General features: G+C 44.8%; 1 protein-coding gene across 1 annotated transcript; it reads right to left on the bottom strand.

Annotated features, from left to right (window-relative positions):
• Nucleotides 1-1,987: 1,987 nt before the first annotated feature.
• SRP9 (signal recognition particle 9) lies at nt 1,988-11,632 on the bottom strand. Its single transcript, XM_072830178.1, has 3 exons — nt 11,441-11,632; nt 6,576-6,644; nt 1,988-2,990 (listed from the first exon to the last, which is right to left on the bottom strand). The coding sequence occupies exons 1-3, from the start codon at nt 11,510-11,512 to the stop codon at nt 2,871-2,873; spliced, it is 261 nt and encodes an 86-aa protein (XP_072686279.1). The 5' UTR covers nt 11,513-11,632; the 3' UTR covers nt 1,988-2,870.
• Between the last annotated feature and the right edge of the window lie 3,008 nt (nt 11,633-14,640).

The raw sequence follows: 14,640 nt of genomic DNA, 5'->3' as shown, positions 1-14,640 counted from the left end.
TTCACTCATTTTGAATTAGTTTTAGAACACTCTGAAGACTATTACCATCATACAATTGTTAATGTTAGTTTTTCTAAGGGTAACAAAGTATCAACTATAAAATGCTGCCAACACTGCCTCTAATCAATGACTTAGGGCTGTGGGTGAGAAAGATTTTGTGTGTGAATAATAATATATATTATTAATATATTATTAATATATATTATTAATATATTATTCACACAAACACACATTTTGGGAGAGAGAGAATGAGTATGAATGAGGAAGGAGAGGAGCACAGGGAGAGAGAGAGTGGGAGTATCTTAAGCAGGCTCCACGCCCCCACAGGCTTGATTTCATGACCCTGAAATCATGAGCTCAGCTGAAATCAAGAGTCAGATGCTTAACCAACTGAGCGTCCCCACAAGGCGCCCTGAGACTTTATATTTTTAAGACAGAAAGTTGGCAGACTAGGTACCCCAAGAGGGAGAATCCAATCCTTTACAGTAGAGAGTATATGTAGCCAAATAGCAATGTTTATTTAATGAACTCTGTGCTCCAAGGAGAGTGGGTCTTTAGAAGAGAAAAACAAAATGAAATTTTAACTGCGATACCCAGAATCCCAATTACTACAGTGACTTCATATGGATTACCTTAGTCAGCAGTGTTTGATCAAATATATTTCTAACATGTTTGCTAAAAATTAACCCAGCTAAGTGTGATTATGGTGTCAAGAAATACTTCATGATTACAAAAAAAAAAAAAAAATTGAGTATACAGCACTGTAATTTTCAGAATATATGATGAGTTGATGTTTTATTATTTATATGGTCTTTAAGAAATTTGATACATTTACCAATTAATTCTCTTAATATGTACAGACACAAATAAACGCAAGTTTTATATTTAAGGATTTCTGTTTCTCCCCAGTAAGAACATTCTCTATGGGGGCAGTTTTGTTTTGCTTCCCAACTGCCAAAAATGGCATTTAATAATAGACACAGCTCTCAGCAGAAAAGGCAGAAAATGCTACCTCTAAATAATCCTTCAATGGAAATTATGAAATAAACCTTAAGAGCCAGCCATACTTTTTGCCCTGAAAAATAAAATGACTACTTCTAGCGGCTACCATCTACTGAGCATTACAGTGTTTCAAGTACTGTACCAAGGGCTTACAATAGGTTCTACCATTTGATCCTCCTCATGTCCTAGGAATCCTGCTGTCGGCCCAATTTCCAGAGAAGGAAGCAGAGGCTTAGAGAAGCATAAGACCACAGTTGGGAAGCAGGCCAGTCAAGACTGTAGCCCAGGCTGCCTGCTTGCAACTTCTGCTCTCCTCTCTCTGCTGTAAGCTACAAGGACTCAAGGAACCCAAATCCCAGGCCCTTCCTTTCAGGTTATTTTAATAAATAAAGTAGTGTTAAAAAGCAGAAGGTGTAAATGAGAACAAAGAAGGTCAAAAAATCCTCCGGTGAGCCCATTAATTTACCCCAATCCCCAAACCTCCTTTACTATTTGATGTTACTTATTTACGTATTTTATTTAGTTTTATTTATGTATGTATGTATGTATGTGGGACAGAGAGAAGCAGAGACATAGGCAGAGGGAGAAGCATGCTCCCTGCGGGGATTCTGATGCAGGACTTGATCTCAGGACCCTGGGATCATGACCTGAGCCAAAGGCAGACACTCAGCCACTGAGCCACCCAGGTGCCCCTGATGTTACTTTTCTTAATCAAGAAAACCACCTTGCAATCAACAGACATCTTAAGAGAAAGTCATGTAATAAAAAGTACCAACAACAAAATCAGGCTCATCAGGCTCATCTTACATTAAATGAATACAGTAAATCTCAGTCAAAAAAATCATTAATTCTCGAGAAGTTATACACTTCAAGAGAAACAATGTATATTCATATAATATTTTACTCACTGACTTCTCTGAAACATGCAAAATTTCATATGGCTGATAGAATTGTCCAGGTTAAAATGTTGCTCAACACGACAAAGTCCTAACAAAAAATATTTTAATGTAGGAAGCAACATGTGAACATTACATTGAGATGGTAAAACTGAGGTTACAATTATACGATAAATATCAAATGATATCCTTCTGGCTTAATGGAAAAAATAACAGTTGTGACAGTCATGTTCAACACCTTGGTTAAGTACAGGGAGAAACAGGCAGGAGTGGCACAGACATATGCAAAGATTTAACAGTTCAAATAATCTTTAGCCCTTCTGAGAAAATATAGATGGGAAATCTGCAGCAAATACTTGCGTAATATGGTGGTTCAGTCCACTAGTGATCATCTGTTCATGCACTTCAAGTAAATGCAGTTGTTTTTGAGCACTGGAAACTAGATTTAAAGCAAGTCCCTGCTCAACAAGCTAACGATACTACAAATTCCTTACATTCAAAAATACAGTTTAAGTTTGGAAAAGTTTTAGGTAAAGCATACTCATTTCCATGATTACTTTTAGATAGAACTGAGACTACATTACTATATTATACATAGGTACACTGCTGTGCACAGGTAATTCCAATTACCATATTTTATGTTTGTTGGTCATCAATAGCACAAATTTTATGCTCCAAAAGAAATACAACAATCCAGCAAAATGGTTAAATTTAATTTTCTTTTAAAGACAGATTAACTAAATTTAAGGAAGAACTGCCTTTTACTGAATTTCCAAAAATAAATAAAGGCTTTCTACCTGAAAGCATGTACGTTCCTAGCTCTCTAAAGTAAACATTAAAAAACAAAGTACAAAAAATGATCTCCCCACTTCTGAAGAGCCCACTTAGTTACATATTTTCTTTCCCAACACTTTTTCTGATTCAAAAGATATTTACTTCCTAAGAACATGAAGGATCTTCATTTCAAACCCGTCAGTCCGTTTCCATGGCAACACTGCGGGATTCCTTGGCTACCATGAGTCGCATTAGTTGACTGTGGAATTTCTCAATCTTCTTTACATCTTGGGCTTGGTCTGTTCTATACACCAAACACTGTCAGAAAATTTAAAAGTACACATTAACTGTGTAAAACTAGATTATCAACAACGTAGCAAATGTAGGATTGGGTACAAATAGAGTTCTTCCTACTGTGTTTTGCTCTATTCCCTCTAGAGGTCATACTAAGGCAGTTAACACTCAAGTTTCTAAGCCCCCAGCAATCGCGTTTCTTTAGTATCTTATAGTATTTCCAACTCCACTGCTGTAAGCAAAAAACTAAATGAACTCTAATAGAAGCTCCTCAAAAATGACCAATTAAGTAATATGCCAAGTCCTGCTGTGGATCTGATGAGAATTCAAGGCTTAGAATCAGATTATTTTCTCCCTGGGATCTGGTCATGATTATCTGAGTTAAACTGGGTTTTAAATTGAGTTAATTCAACTGGGAAAAGCATACCAATATTAGGATAGCTTTCCCTACTCGTTAAATTGGGAAATGGGGCAGGGGTAGTAATGGTAATTTAAGAAAAAAAAGAATCCAGCATCCCTTGCTCACAGCTGGTCATGATCTAAATTAAACCAGATAAATCTGTCCAACCTTGATTTTCCAAAGGCTTACACAATTTTTAATCCAGACCAAATTCTTCCTTGCTAAAAGTTAAACTCTCCGATAGATACTTAAGATCTGCTTATGGTTTCTCAAAAACTATTTGTTCTTCTAGAGTCTTCAAAAATATCAAATTTAAGCTGGCAACTCTTTCCCTCATTTTGTAATAAAATGTCCATTTTTCTTTAGCCCATTTTAAGGCTTCACATGAGTCTTATAGGGAATGAATGATCCTACAATAATATTCATCAACTTAAGTAATTTATAATTCAATCTTATCATCCCTGACTGGTCTGAACTCATTTTGCCTTTAAAAATCACTCAAAATCGTTATCCATATATTGCGGAAATTTGTGTAACAATCTTGTAAAGAGGCCATAATAATTTCTATCATTTCAATTTCAGTACACCTGTTGTGGGAGGATCTATCTACATTGTCACTGCAGTTTGACAGAAAAAATTTCAGATTCATATACAATATTATACATCAGTTATGGGATTAGAAGAAATGATGCATAAATAGGATTATAAAAAAGTCAAAGCCACATGGTGATTATAATAAATGTAGCCTAAGACTGAGTTTCCGAAGGAATTAATAGTTAAAACAAATTAGCAAGGGAAGTGTACACACTTTTCAAGAGTTATTAGAAAATAGTGTTTTACCACTGGGAGTTGGTTCATATGTTTACTATTTAGGAGGATGGTTTTGTGTTTTAGCCCCCTCCAAATAGGGACCAATTCCAGTAGTTTTAAGAAAGAAAACAAAACAAAACAAAACAAAACAAAACAAAACAAAAAAAAAAAAAAGAAAGAAAGAAAACAGAAGGCATTTTTCATATTTCGATTTTGTCACAGGAATCATCAATGTGACAAAGTTCTTGGCACTACTGTCATCCCTGTATCCTTAATTATGTTTAATCGTTACCAGATGCAAAGTCATCATTTTGAGATAAAGCCTTTTGTATCAAAATCAGTTCTGCACTTTTTCCTATTTTAAAACAGGACATGCCAACTTCTCCTCAGCAGATATACCTACGCTCTGTGTGCCCCTCACAACTGGGACGATCCTCAATGTGAAGGCTCCAGGATCAAGCACACATGTGTGGATGTACTAAGAGGCAGGTACTTTCACCTGTGTGGTTTACTACCCACACCCCAATCAGGGAAGCAGACTACCACTATGGCACTTTACATAAGGGACTGAGGCCCATAAAGCCAAACTTTTGGCCTGAACTTTTCCAAGGCCGAAACGCTGGTAATGGCTAAATTAAGATTCAAGTCTCTTCACTCTAGGTCTAGCACACTACAGCTCAAGGTTCTCTTCATTCTTCATATTTTCAGTTACTTCAAATTTAATTGGTCCCTGGAAGACATGGTAATCATTAAAAGTCTGAATTTATGCGACCTCACAATGGAACCTTGAACACAAATATATAAAATCTAACATACGACCAGAGACAGACAGGGATTTTTAATCCCTATGAAATTTTTAGAGAATTAATCTATTAAGAGCCTGTTTATAAGTGCTCTCCGGGTCAGGACACCATGCTAGTCACTGGAAACGTCTTTCTGCACCCTAGTGTCCCGAAACTCACAATCTACTACTAAAAAGACACACTTGATAAAACAATGGTGATACAGCACAAAAAGAGCCAAAAGAAAAGCAAGAGATGAAGAAATCCTTCTAGATGGGTTTTGAAAAGTCAGTCCCCATCTCGCCACCTAGGCCAGCAGTGGGATTCAGTGCCACAGTAAGAGAAAGGGACCAGCAGAGGTCTAGGACAACCCACCTCGTCTCAGGAGTCCCACAGCAACATGTGACAGACGATGGAGGGGATGGGAGGCTGCAGTGACATCGTGAGTGATGAGGAGCCACTAAGCAAGCAGGGTTATAACCACCAAATGTGCATGTTCAGAAATCCCTCTGGACAACTGGATCAACTCTCCCTCTCTCAACTCTCCCAGAGTTGATCCCTCTGGACAACTGGACAGCAGGGACACATCCGGGAGACTGGTCTAGCAGAGGAGCCAGGTGAGAGTGACACCCTCAACTTCAGGGAGCCACAGCAAAGATAGAGTGACCGTGACAGGAACTGAGACAAGGGTGATCGAGCCAGTAGTTCCCACATGCTTGGAGAGCACCTGGAGCATGTCAAGGATCAAAATACAAGCTCTTCAAGCTTGTCCAAGGGCCAGGGACACAAGAACGGGAGAGTTAACAGGAAGCAGCAGTTGGAGCAGAGACAAGGAGTCCCATTCCAGACAGGCTGCTTGTGAGCGGCACCAAGGTAAAGGAGGCCTAGCAGAGAGCTAGTCAGGAAGTCAGAAGAAAAACGTGAGCCAAATGTACAAATCTGGAGACAGACCTAGAATCAGGCAGCCCTGTGCTCCATGACTGAATGGGTGCCTCCAGAAGCAGTAGGAAAAGATAACCCAGGACAGAATCCTGAAGAAACCAGTATTTATCAGCAAAGAGTAATAAGACAGAAACAGAAAAATAAGACAAAATGGAGCCACAGATGCCAAAATAATTCCCACCAGAGTGGTTTTCTGTATCAGAAGCAGCAAGAAGTCCAATAAGATGTGAACCGATGAGACTATCAGGTTTGGAAATTAGCGGCTCTCAGCAAGAGTAGTTCAGTGGACAACTGCTACATATAGCCATCAGGTGGCAGAGGGTCTTGGAAGTGATGAGACTGTGCAGCTAGGGAGGAGGGAAGGCACTACACAAAGCCATCATTTCCTCCCCCTATGCTCACAAGGAGCCCTCTATACCATGTCCACTTTTAGTCTATGCTCCTTTGCTTAAGATCTGAAGAAAGTGATTAGGTTACACTTGACATACTGCATCAACAAAGTAAGTTATTTCCCCGAGTCCATGAAAGTGGCTTCTAGAATGAGGTTTTTGACTTTGGAATGAAATGCAAAATAAACATTCTAATGGGTAATCGCCATAAATTCTATGTAAATAATCTCAAACGATTAACTCAAACAAATCTGGAAGTATGCAACAAATAAAAACGTATACTTACAACTAAATCATCTGTTACTTTAATACACAAACTCCCATCAGAATGCCTATATTTGAGAACCACACGTGCCTGAAATAAAAATACATATTTAGAAAAAATGACGTCAGAAAGCATTTCTCATAAATAATTTAGTCTTCGGGTATGCTAAAAAGGATCCTTTCAGAATTAACAGCCAAAACATCTAAAGGCATCTTTACTGTAATCACCATTATTGAAATGAGATACAAAACAGTATTTTGGTTCATCCTATTGCTATAATTTCTTAAAAAGACTTATTAGAAAGTTAGATATTTATTTGCAACGTTTGAAGAGATACACTGAAAATTCCTGAAACACATCCATATTCAGGGAATGTCCATGAGACTCTTAGGGTGGTTTGGCATTAAGAATACCCAGATCTTGAGGCGTCTGGTGGCTCAGCTGGTTAAGTATCTAACTCTTGATTTTGGCTCCGGTCATGATCTCGGGGAGCTGTGTTAGGCTCCATGCTGGCTGTGGAGCCTGCTTGGGGTTCTCTCTCTCCCTTTCTCCCCGCCCCCTTGAAGAATATACAGATCTTCCTCAACTTACAATGGGTTATGCCCCAATAAAACCACTGTCAGTTGAAAGTATCATAAATTGAAATTATCACAGGTGTGTGGCCAGCTCAGTCTGTACAGCATGCCACTCTTGATCTCCAGGTTCTAAGTTTGAGCCCCATGTTGGGTATAGAGATTAAAAATAAAATCTTAAAAGAAGAATATCGTTAAGCCAAAAATACATTTAATACACATACTTTACCAAACATTATAGTCTAGCCTACCTTAAACATGCTCCAAACACTTACATTAGCCTAGAGGTGAACAAAATTATCTAACACAAGCCTATTTGATACTAAATGTTGAATGTCTCATGTAATTTGTTGAATACCATACTGAAAATGAAAAACAGAATGCCTGTGTGGGCACAGAATAGCTGTAAGTCTATCAGTTGTTTACCCTTGTGATTGCCTGGCTGATGCAGAGCTGTAGTCCACTACTGGCTGTGGCCACCATGACGACAGTGTTGTCCGTATATCACTAGCCCAAGAAAAGATCAAAATTCAAACTCACAGTACGATTTCTACTGAATTTATATGGTTTTTTAGTACCAAAAGTCAAAAAAACGAAGGTCCATGCAAGTTGGGGACCATCTATATATTGAAGGGGATCACAACATGCCTCCTCAAACATGTAATTTTGGCAGAAGGACTATTTTGAGAGGAGAACAATTAGCTCTCTGCCCTTTCTGTCTAAAAGTAGGGCTACGTTAACCTTTGTTTTCTAACAGTAAAGGTGCTTTACTCCCCTTAGGAGGAAAAGGAGGGCTCTTCATCTGCGTAACAATCCTTACTAATCACCTTCCTACAATTTACTCCCCTCCACAGAAGCCCTAAACTTATTTCTTTCCTTAGTCCACCCTCTTTTCCATGCATTATCACCCCTGTTTACGTGGTATATAGGCCCCAATTATAGCTGCCTCCTCAAGTCAAAGACTTTGTCAACTCCATGCCTACTGCATACATGTTGGATTTTCTGTCTTGTTAATCTGTTGTCAGTTTAATATGCAGGGCCCCACCTGTTATACCTAAGAGGGAAGAAGAAAGTTTTTCCTTCCTACAACACCCACAACCCAGACAAGAGAAATGATAGGAAAAGTAGGGGGAAAACAGCAGACAAGGCTCTGTAGGTCCAAGTCCATGTTGCAGGAAGTACTGCTGCAGTTACAGTTCATGCCGTCCCCTCCCCATGGCCCTCAGGAGGTGAATTCGGACTCAAGCATTCAGCAAAATCACATCTTTATCGTGATGGCACAACACAATGCATTTCAACAGAAAGGCAGAATTTTGTCTTGAAAAGAAGTCTCCACCAATAACTTTCCCAAAATAATTCCTATATTGAACAGCATGCGACATGATACCTTTTGTTATCTGGCATTCTACAGTTCAGTGGCCAAGAAAATGACTGATTTGGAAGAAAACATCTCCCAATAGTTTACAACTTCTCGGAACATCATTTTTATTTTTTTATTTTATTTTATTCTAATTTTTAAAAATTTTTTTATTTATTTATGATAGTCACACACAGAGAGAGAGAGAGAGAGAGGGAGGCAGAGACACAGGCAGAGGGAGAAGCAGGCTCCGTGCACCGGGAGCCCAACGTGGGATTCGATCCCAGGACTCCAGGATCGCGCCCTGGGCCAAAGGCAGGCGCCAAACTGCTGCGCCACCCAGGGATCCCCCATTTTTATTTTTTTAAATGACAGATTCAAAATAGCGTACTGCGGTGGAGTCCGTTTTTTTGCTGACCAATATAAATAACTCTTGTTTAACTGGCTGTTTAAAAAAGTGCCTGTATCTACAAGCCAAAATAGGAACCTAATTTTTAAATGGTTATGATGTAAAAACAGAAGCCTCAAGACAATTCTGGAAACTAAAGGAACAGGGCTGTGAAGAGCTGTCACTTCAGCTTTTCCCATGTCTCTGCTCCCCTGGGATTGGAGGGGTGGAGGTGGGAGAAGGCACAGCACTCTGAGATGTGTTTTGATGAAGGAGAAAAGGGAACTCACCAAGCACTTACACAAATTACAATAATTAGATTATCTGTAGATACCTGATTATATATATTGGGCTATTTATTTAAATCAATTCTATGTGTTTTAAAAAATTCAGTTCTCCAAAAACAAAAAGAAACTTTAAAATGTACTAAGCCTAACAACTATGTAAAGTTTTAACTCTCAGTTAGAAAAACGCTGGTTGGCTTCATGAGAAGTCAGAGTTAAAACCTCCACGGTACTATCAGAGCATCTATTTTGTGACTGAGAGCATCTAAGTTACCAGGTCAGATGCCACAGAGAGAAAGCAATCAAGATTCTTGCTCTCTTAGGAACTTTGAACTCAACCAACCAAAGTAACCAAACACAAGACAGCATGAATGAAGTCCTTTTATAGGGGGATATACAGGTGAAATGCTCAAAGAGAAAACAGTGATTTAAGTTGGGGGAAGGGGACGTGTTAAAAGGCTTCACAAAGGGTGGCTGTTGCAACATGCATGCTTCAGGGAAGAGGGTAGGACAGAGGTGAAGCAGCAGTGTGAATGAAGACCTAAATTCTGAGGATGCTGGATGGGGTGGGAGGACAAAGCCAGAGAGGCTGGAGAGGGTCACACTGTGGACTGGGAGTCTGCGCTTTACCCGGCAATCAACAGGAAACCAGCATTTAAGTAGGAAATGGAAGGAATTCCATTTCTGTTTTTGACAGTTGTGGCACGAATGGAGGAGGGATTAAAAAGGCAGATGGACTGAGAGGTTGTAACGTGGTCCAGCAGTAACGCCACCTTCAATGAAGCAATGTGAGAGAGAATGGTAAGGGGTGACAGGTACACTTGACAGCCCAGGAGGGCGGCATAGAAGACAGAGAATCCTGTAAAACAGGTTCTGAGTCTCCTATTGTTCTGGCTGTGTGGACTAGCAGAGACAGCACAGACTTGGGGTTTAGAGAACTGGGTTCAAGTATTAGCTTTCTCTCTTAGATGAGGCAATCCAGTTAAGGCATCAAAGACTGTCCATCAGTCTACCTCCAGACACCGTCTTGACTGCTCACATAAATCATACCCGTAAGGATGTGTCATGCAAAGTGCCTGTCACATACAAGGCACTCCAGGACACTGCTGCCAAGGTCCTCTCCTCATTCCTCCCCTTCCCTATCTAAAAATCAGAGCTGAAACCCAGCAAAGTTTCTAAGCCCTGGACTTCTCGGTGGGGTGAAGAGCTGACTGAGAAGCTCCCCATCCTGCCCCTTCCAGACTGGCTCTGTTCATAGCCCACCTTGTGTTCACCTTCCTACCACATTCTTAAAGCAGGACTGCTCTTGATGTCAGGGTTTCAAACATTCTGTGTACTGTGGGCGTACTTCTGGACAAAAATCCTGTATCGTTTTCTGGGTGCGCTGCTTGTGTGGACAGACACATGTCCCTACAAACAAGGGGGGTGGTGGTGGTGGTGGTGGTGGTGTCGACCCAACGGGAGAGCCAGAAACCTTGTCACACACAAAATACCCCATTTCAAAAATAACCTAACTCATTTCATCATCTGCAACTGTTACATCATTTTATTGTAAAGAACGGATAAACACTGTTTCAGGGCTTCTTGTTACTCATCTAGGTCTAAAAACATACCAAGACTTTTTTTTTTTTTCTTTTTTCTTGACTGGCGAGGAGCTATTTTAAACCGTCTGTGGATCTGACACCAAGATAAGTGAAAACCGGAGAGGAAGAGAAATCGAGGTCTGAACGCTGCAATCCCCGTCACTGGGGCTTCTGGGGGGCCCTTTAGGAAGGAGCTCAGGCATCTACTCGTGGCAACTTCTGCGGGGGCTGCGAATGGGCCCCTACGCTTCTGTGTCGGGGCATTTCCCTGAGAAGAGGGTGCAAACACGCTCGTATACTCGAAGCACTGACCTCCGACTGAGAAAGGCCCTCGGGTCTAAGGGGTGTGCACGCCTCCGAGCTGGGGCGGCCTTCAAGGCAGTCCGGGGCGCGAGGGGCGAGGGGGGGTCTGGAGGCCGCCGCCGCAGGGGGAGGAGCCGGCCGGCAGAGACACGTAAACCACCCGCAGCACCACGGAAGCTCGGGGCTTGGGGGCGGGGAAGGCGGCCCGGGGCGCCCCGGGGGACCCGCCGAGACCCCTCCCGAGCCTCGGGGAGGAGCCCGTGGATACCACGACGCCCGGCGGGGTCGGGCTGGGCTCACCCCCCGCACCTCCCGGCGGGCTGCAGCGGCTGGCGGCCGCGCGGACCGCAGGGAAGACATCCTGACCCGGGGCGAGCCAGCGGCCCCGCGGGGACGCACCTTCATAGGGTCGGCGAGGTAGAGTTTCTCGGCCGCGCGGCTGAACTCCTCCCAGGTCTGGTACTGCGGCATCGTGGGTCCGCAGCGGACGCAGGCAGGGGGCGCGGCCCGGCCCACCTACCACCTACCTCGGGCGGCCAGAGACCGATGCGGGGGGCCCAGCGGCCCAAGATGGCGGCGCCGCCTCGCACCAACGCCTCGTCCCATTGGACAGCCCGGCCCGGCCTCGCCCAATGGAAAGGAGGGATGCTGCCGGGAGGGGCGGAGCCCCGAGCCGGCGGCTCTGGGAGCTCGCGGGAGAAGTCGAGAGCAGGGAGCCGGGGGTGGGGGGGAGGTGCGGACAGCGCCCCCGTCCGGACCGGAGGAGCGAGGGCGGGACTGAGTGGTCAGGCCGGGGTTCCTGCGGCCCCCACGCGGCGCCTGTCCGCCCGCCGCCTGGCCGAGAAGGGGAGACGCGGACGCAGGCGCGCAGCGGGGAAGTGTGTGCGATGGACCCCGAGGAGGCGCGGGCGCGCGGGGCCGGGGCGCGGCCGCTGTGTTCCAGACCTCGGGTGGACGCCGGGGGTGGGCGCTAGGGGAGGGGGAGAGGAAGCCGGGAGGAGGTCCCGTCCTTACCTGCGCTTGGCTCTGCAGGCAGCGGGGGACGTGGAGGAGCACCTGGCCTTCGTCAGGTGGATGGAGGGGTATCTTACATACGGTGAAACACACCGGCTTTAAACCTGCAGCCCGGGGGCATCTGGGTGGCTCAGCGGCTGAGCGTCTGCCCTCCGCTCGCTCAGGCGGGCGCGATCCAGTCCCGATGCAGCTCCCCGCAGGGGGCCTGCTTCCCCTCTGCCTGTCTCTGCCTCTGTGTGTCTCTCGTGAATGAATAAATAAAATCTTAAAACAAAAAAAACATATAGTGTGATGCACTCTGCCTAGGCTATACGTATACACACGGGTCACAAGGCAACACGCCCAGGACCACAGTCAGGATGGGAAGTCCAGAAAGTCCCATCGTGCTACTTTGTATTCAACCGCTCCCCACTCCCCCCTGCAGCCCCCCTCCCCCCAGGCCGTCACTGGTCTGCTTTCTGCACACTAGATTAGTTGTTCCTGTCCGCTACATTTTATGGGGCTCCGGCTGCACACCCACCCCCAACTACAGTGCGAACCCAAAGGCAGGGAGGCCTCTTGAGATGCTCCTCCAGTAATAGAGGCAGGGGTGCCAGGGATCTGAGTTCGGGCCCTAGCCGGGGAGTGGACAGGTGCATGCAGACTTGGGGATGGGCCTGCTGAGTCATTGGCCCAGACCAATGGAGGCTGGTGCCACTGGCTGGCACAGGGAAGAGAAAACAAGAGGCTGGGGGAGGCTGGGGAAGACCATGCGGGTGGAGCCGTCTGGTAGCCAAGCTGGATGTCTCCAACTGAAACTCCAGCAGGGGTGTGAAATAGGGCGTCATGGATCCCTCCTCCAGGGAACAGCCACAGGGTGAGAGAGAGGGAGCAGAGCCTGCAAGAGGCAGAGGAGAACTTGTCAGATAAAAGGAGGCCGGGAGGGTCTGCGACAGGCACAGGTTCTAAGGAGGGAGGAACCAGTCTGATCTCAGGTGGCAGACGGGGCACAAGTACACGGAAAGGAGTCGATTGATTGCACTCATTGGTAACCTCGGCCAGAGGAGCCTCAGCCACACTGGGGTCTGGGTGGAATTGACCGGAAGAGGCGGAGAAGTGGAGGCAGCTGCTTTACACGCGTCTGAACAGACCCCCAACAATACGCAGAAGAGATCAGAACGTGGCCTGAAGACATTACTAAAGAAAGAGTATTATTTTTCTTATTTTATTTATATTTATTTTTTTTGTAGGTCCATGCCCAGCGTGGAGTCCAGCCAAGGGCTTAAACTCAGGACCTGAGCTGAGGTCAAAATTCAAACGTTTAACCAACTGAGCCACCCAGGTACTCTGGAAGAGTGTTACTTTTTATTTTTATTTTTATTTATTTATTTATGATAGTCACACACACACACACACAGAGAGAGAGAGAGAGAGAGAGAGAGAGGCAGAGACACAGGCAGAGGGAGAAGCAGGCTCCATGCACCGGGAGCCCGACGTGGGACTTGATCCCAAGTCTCCAGGATCGCGCCCCGGGCCAAAGGCAGGCGCTAAACCGCTGCGCCACCCAGGGATCCCGAGTGTTATTTTTTAAGATGGAATGAGTTTGTGCCTGTTTGTGACTTTCAAAGAAGGAATCCTAAGAGATGTGAGGGCTTATCAATACAAGGGAAGAGGAGAACAAGATCTAAGGGAGAACACGAAAGGGAGGACAAGATACAGGTGCATGAACGGGTGGAGGCCCCCCACTGTCCTGGGGGCAATGGGGAGGAGGAAAAGCTGAGTGACATGTAGGTGAGTATCTACACAGGAGGGCAAGCATTTATTTGGAGCCCTGAGAAGATTTGGAAAAGCCGTCATGAGAAATGAGTAAGGAAGCAGACCAGAAACCCAGTATGTCCAAAAGAGCTGAAGGCCCAGGTGGAGATCATACTCCTGGAAGAGCCCTAATCTGCACATTTTGGGATCTCTTTCCATTACCATCCAGAAGTCTGGCTCTTGCAGTGGAAATGACACAAAGTAGGGATTTGCAGTGTGCATGAGACAGGAAGACAAGTGGACAGCAATGTTGAAGGTACTGGCAAGAGCATGATTGAAGTGATAAATCACAGGATCTAGGCTAGGTTGGTGGGTATTTAACTGGTTCAAAAGAGAGTTTCAGGGACGCCTGGTTGGCTCAGTGGTTGAGCATCTGCCTTTGGCTCAGAGCATGATCCCAGGATCTGAGGATCGAGTCCCGCATCAGGTTCCTTGCAAGAAGCCTGCTTCTCCCTCTGCCTGTGTCTCTGCCTCTCTGTGTCTCTCATGAATAAATTAATAAAATCTTTAAAAAGAGAGAGAGAGAGGTTCAGGGACCAAGGTGTCAAGGACATCTGGAGGTTGGATACTAGGAAAGAGGAGCTGAAGTTACAGATGGATGAGATTTCAGAGGAGCAGTAGTTCCTGGTGAGGCTGAATTATCCATACTTAATGAATGTCACCAATAAGAAAGAGGATGGGATGAAGAAGATGACTAGAGGCCAGGGACTTGGGTATTGAGAATGGGGTGGGAGAGCAGCAATGAGGGGCAGAGAGGGCAGGGTCGGGAAGAATGACCCTCTGGGAGGAGG

This window comes from Canis lupus, chromosome 6 (genome assembly GCF_048164855.1).
Source record: "Canis lupus baileyi chromosome 6, mCanLup2.hap1, whole genome shotgun sequence".
Taxonomy (NCBI): domain Eukaryota; kingdom Metazoa; phylum Chordata; class Mammalia; order Carnivora; family Canidae; genus Canis; species Canis lupus.
The sequence above is the reverse complement of the archived record's forward strand: the minus strand, read 5'-3'. Positions and strand labels throughout refer to the sequence as shown.

Bases quoted from the DNA above. Each gene is read 5' to 3' on its own strand.
- SRP9 (XM_072830178.1), bottom strand. From the start codon at position 11,512: ATGCCGCAGTACCAGACCTGGGAGGAGTTCAGCCGCGCGGCCGAGAAA. The intron at 6,645-11,440 runs GTGCGTCCCCGC...TTTTTATTTCAG, and splicing joins ACCTCGCCGACCCTATGAAG to GCACGTGTGGTTCTCAAATA. The intron at 2,991-6,575 runs GTAAGTATACGT...ATTTTCTGACAG, and splicing joins AAGTAACAGATGATTTAGTT to TGTTTGGTGTATAGAACAGA.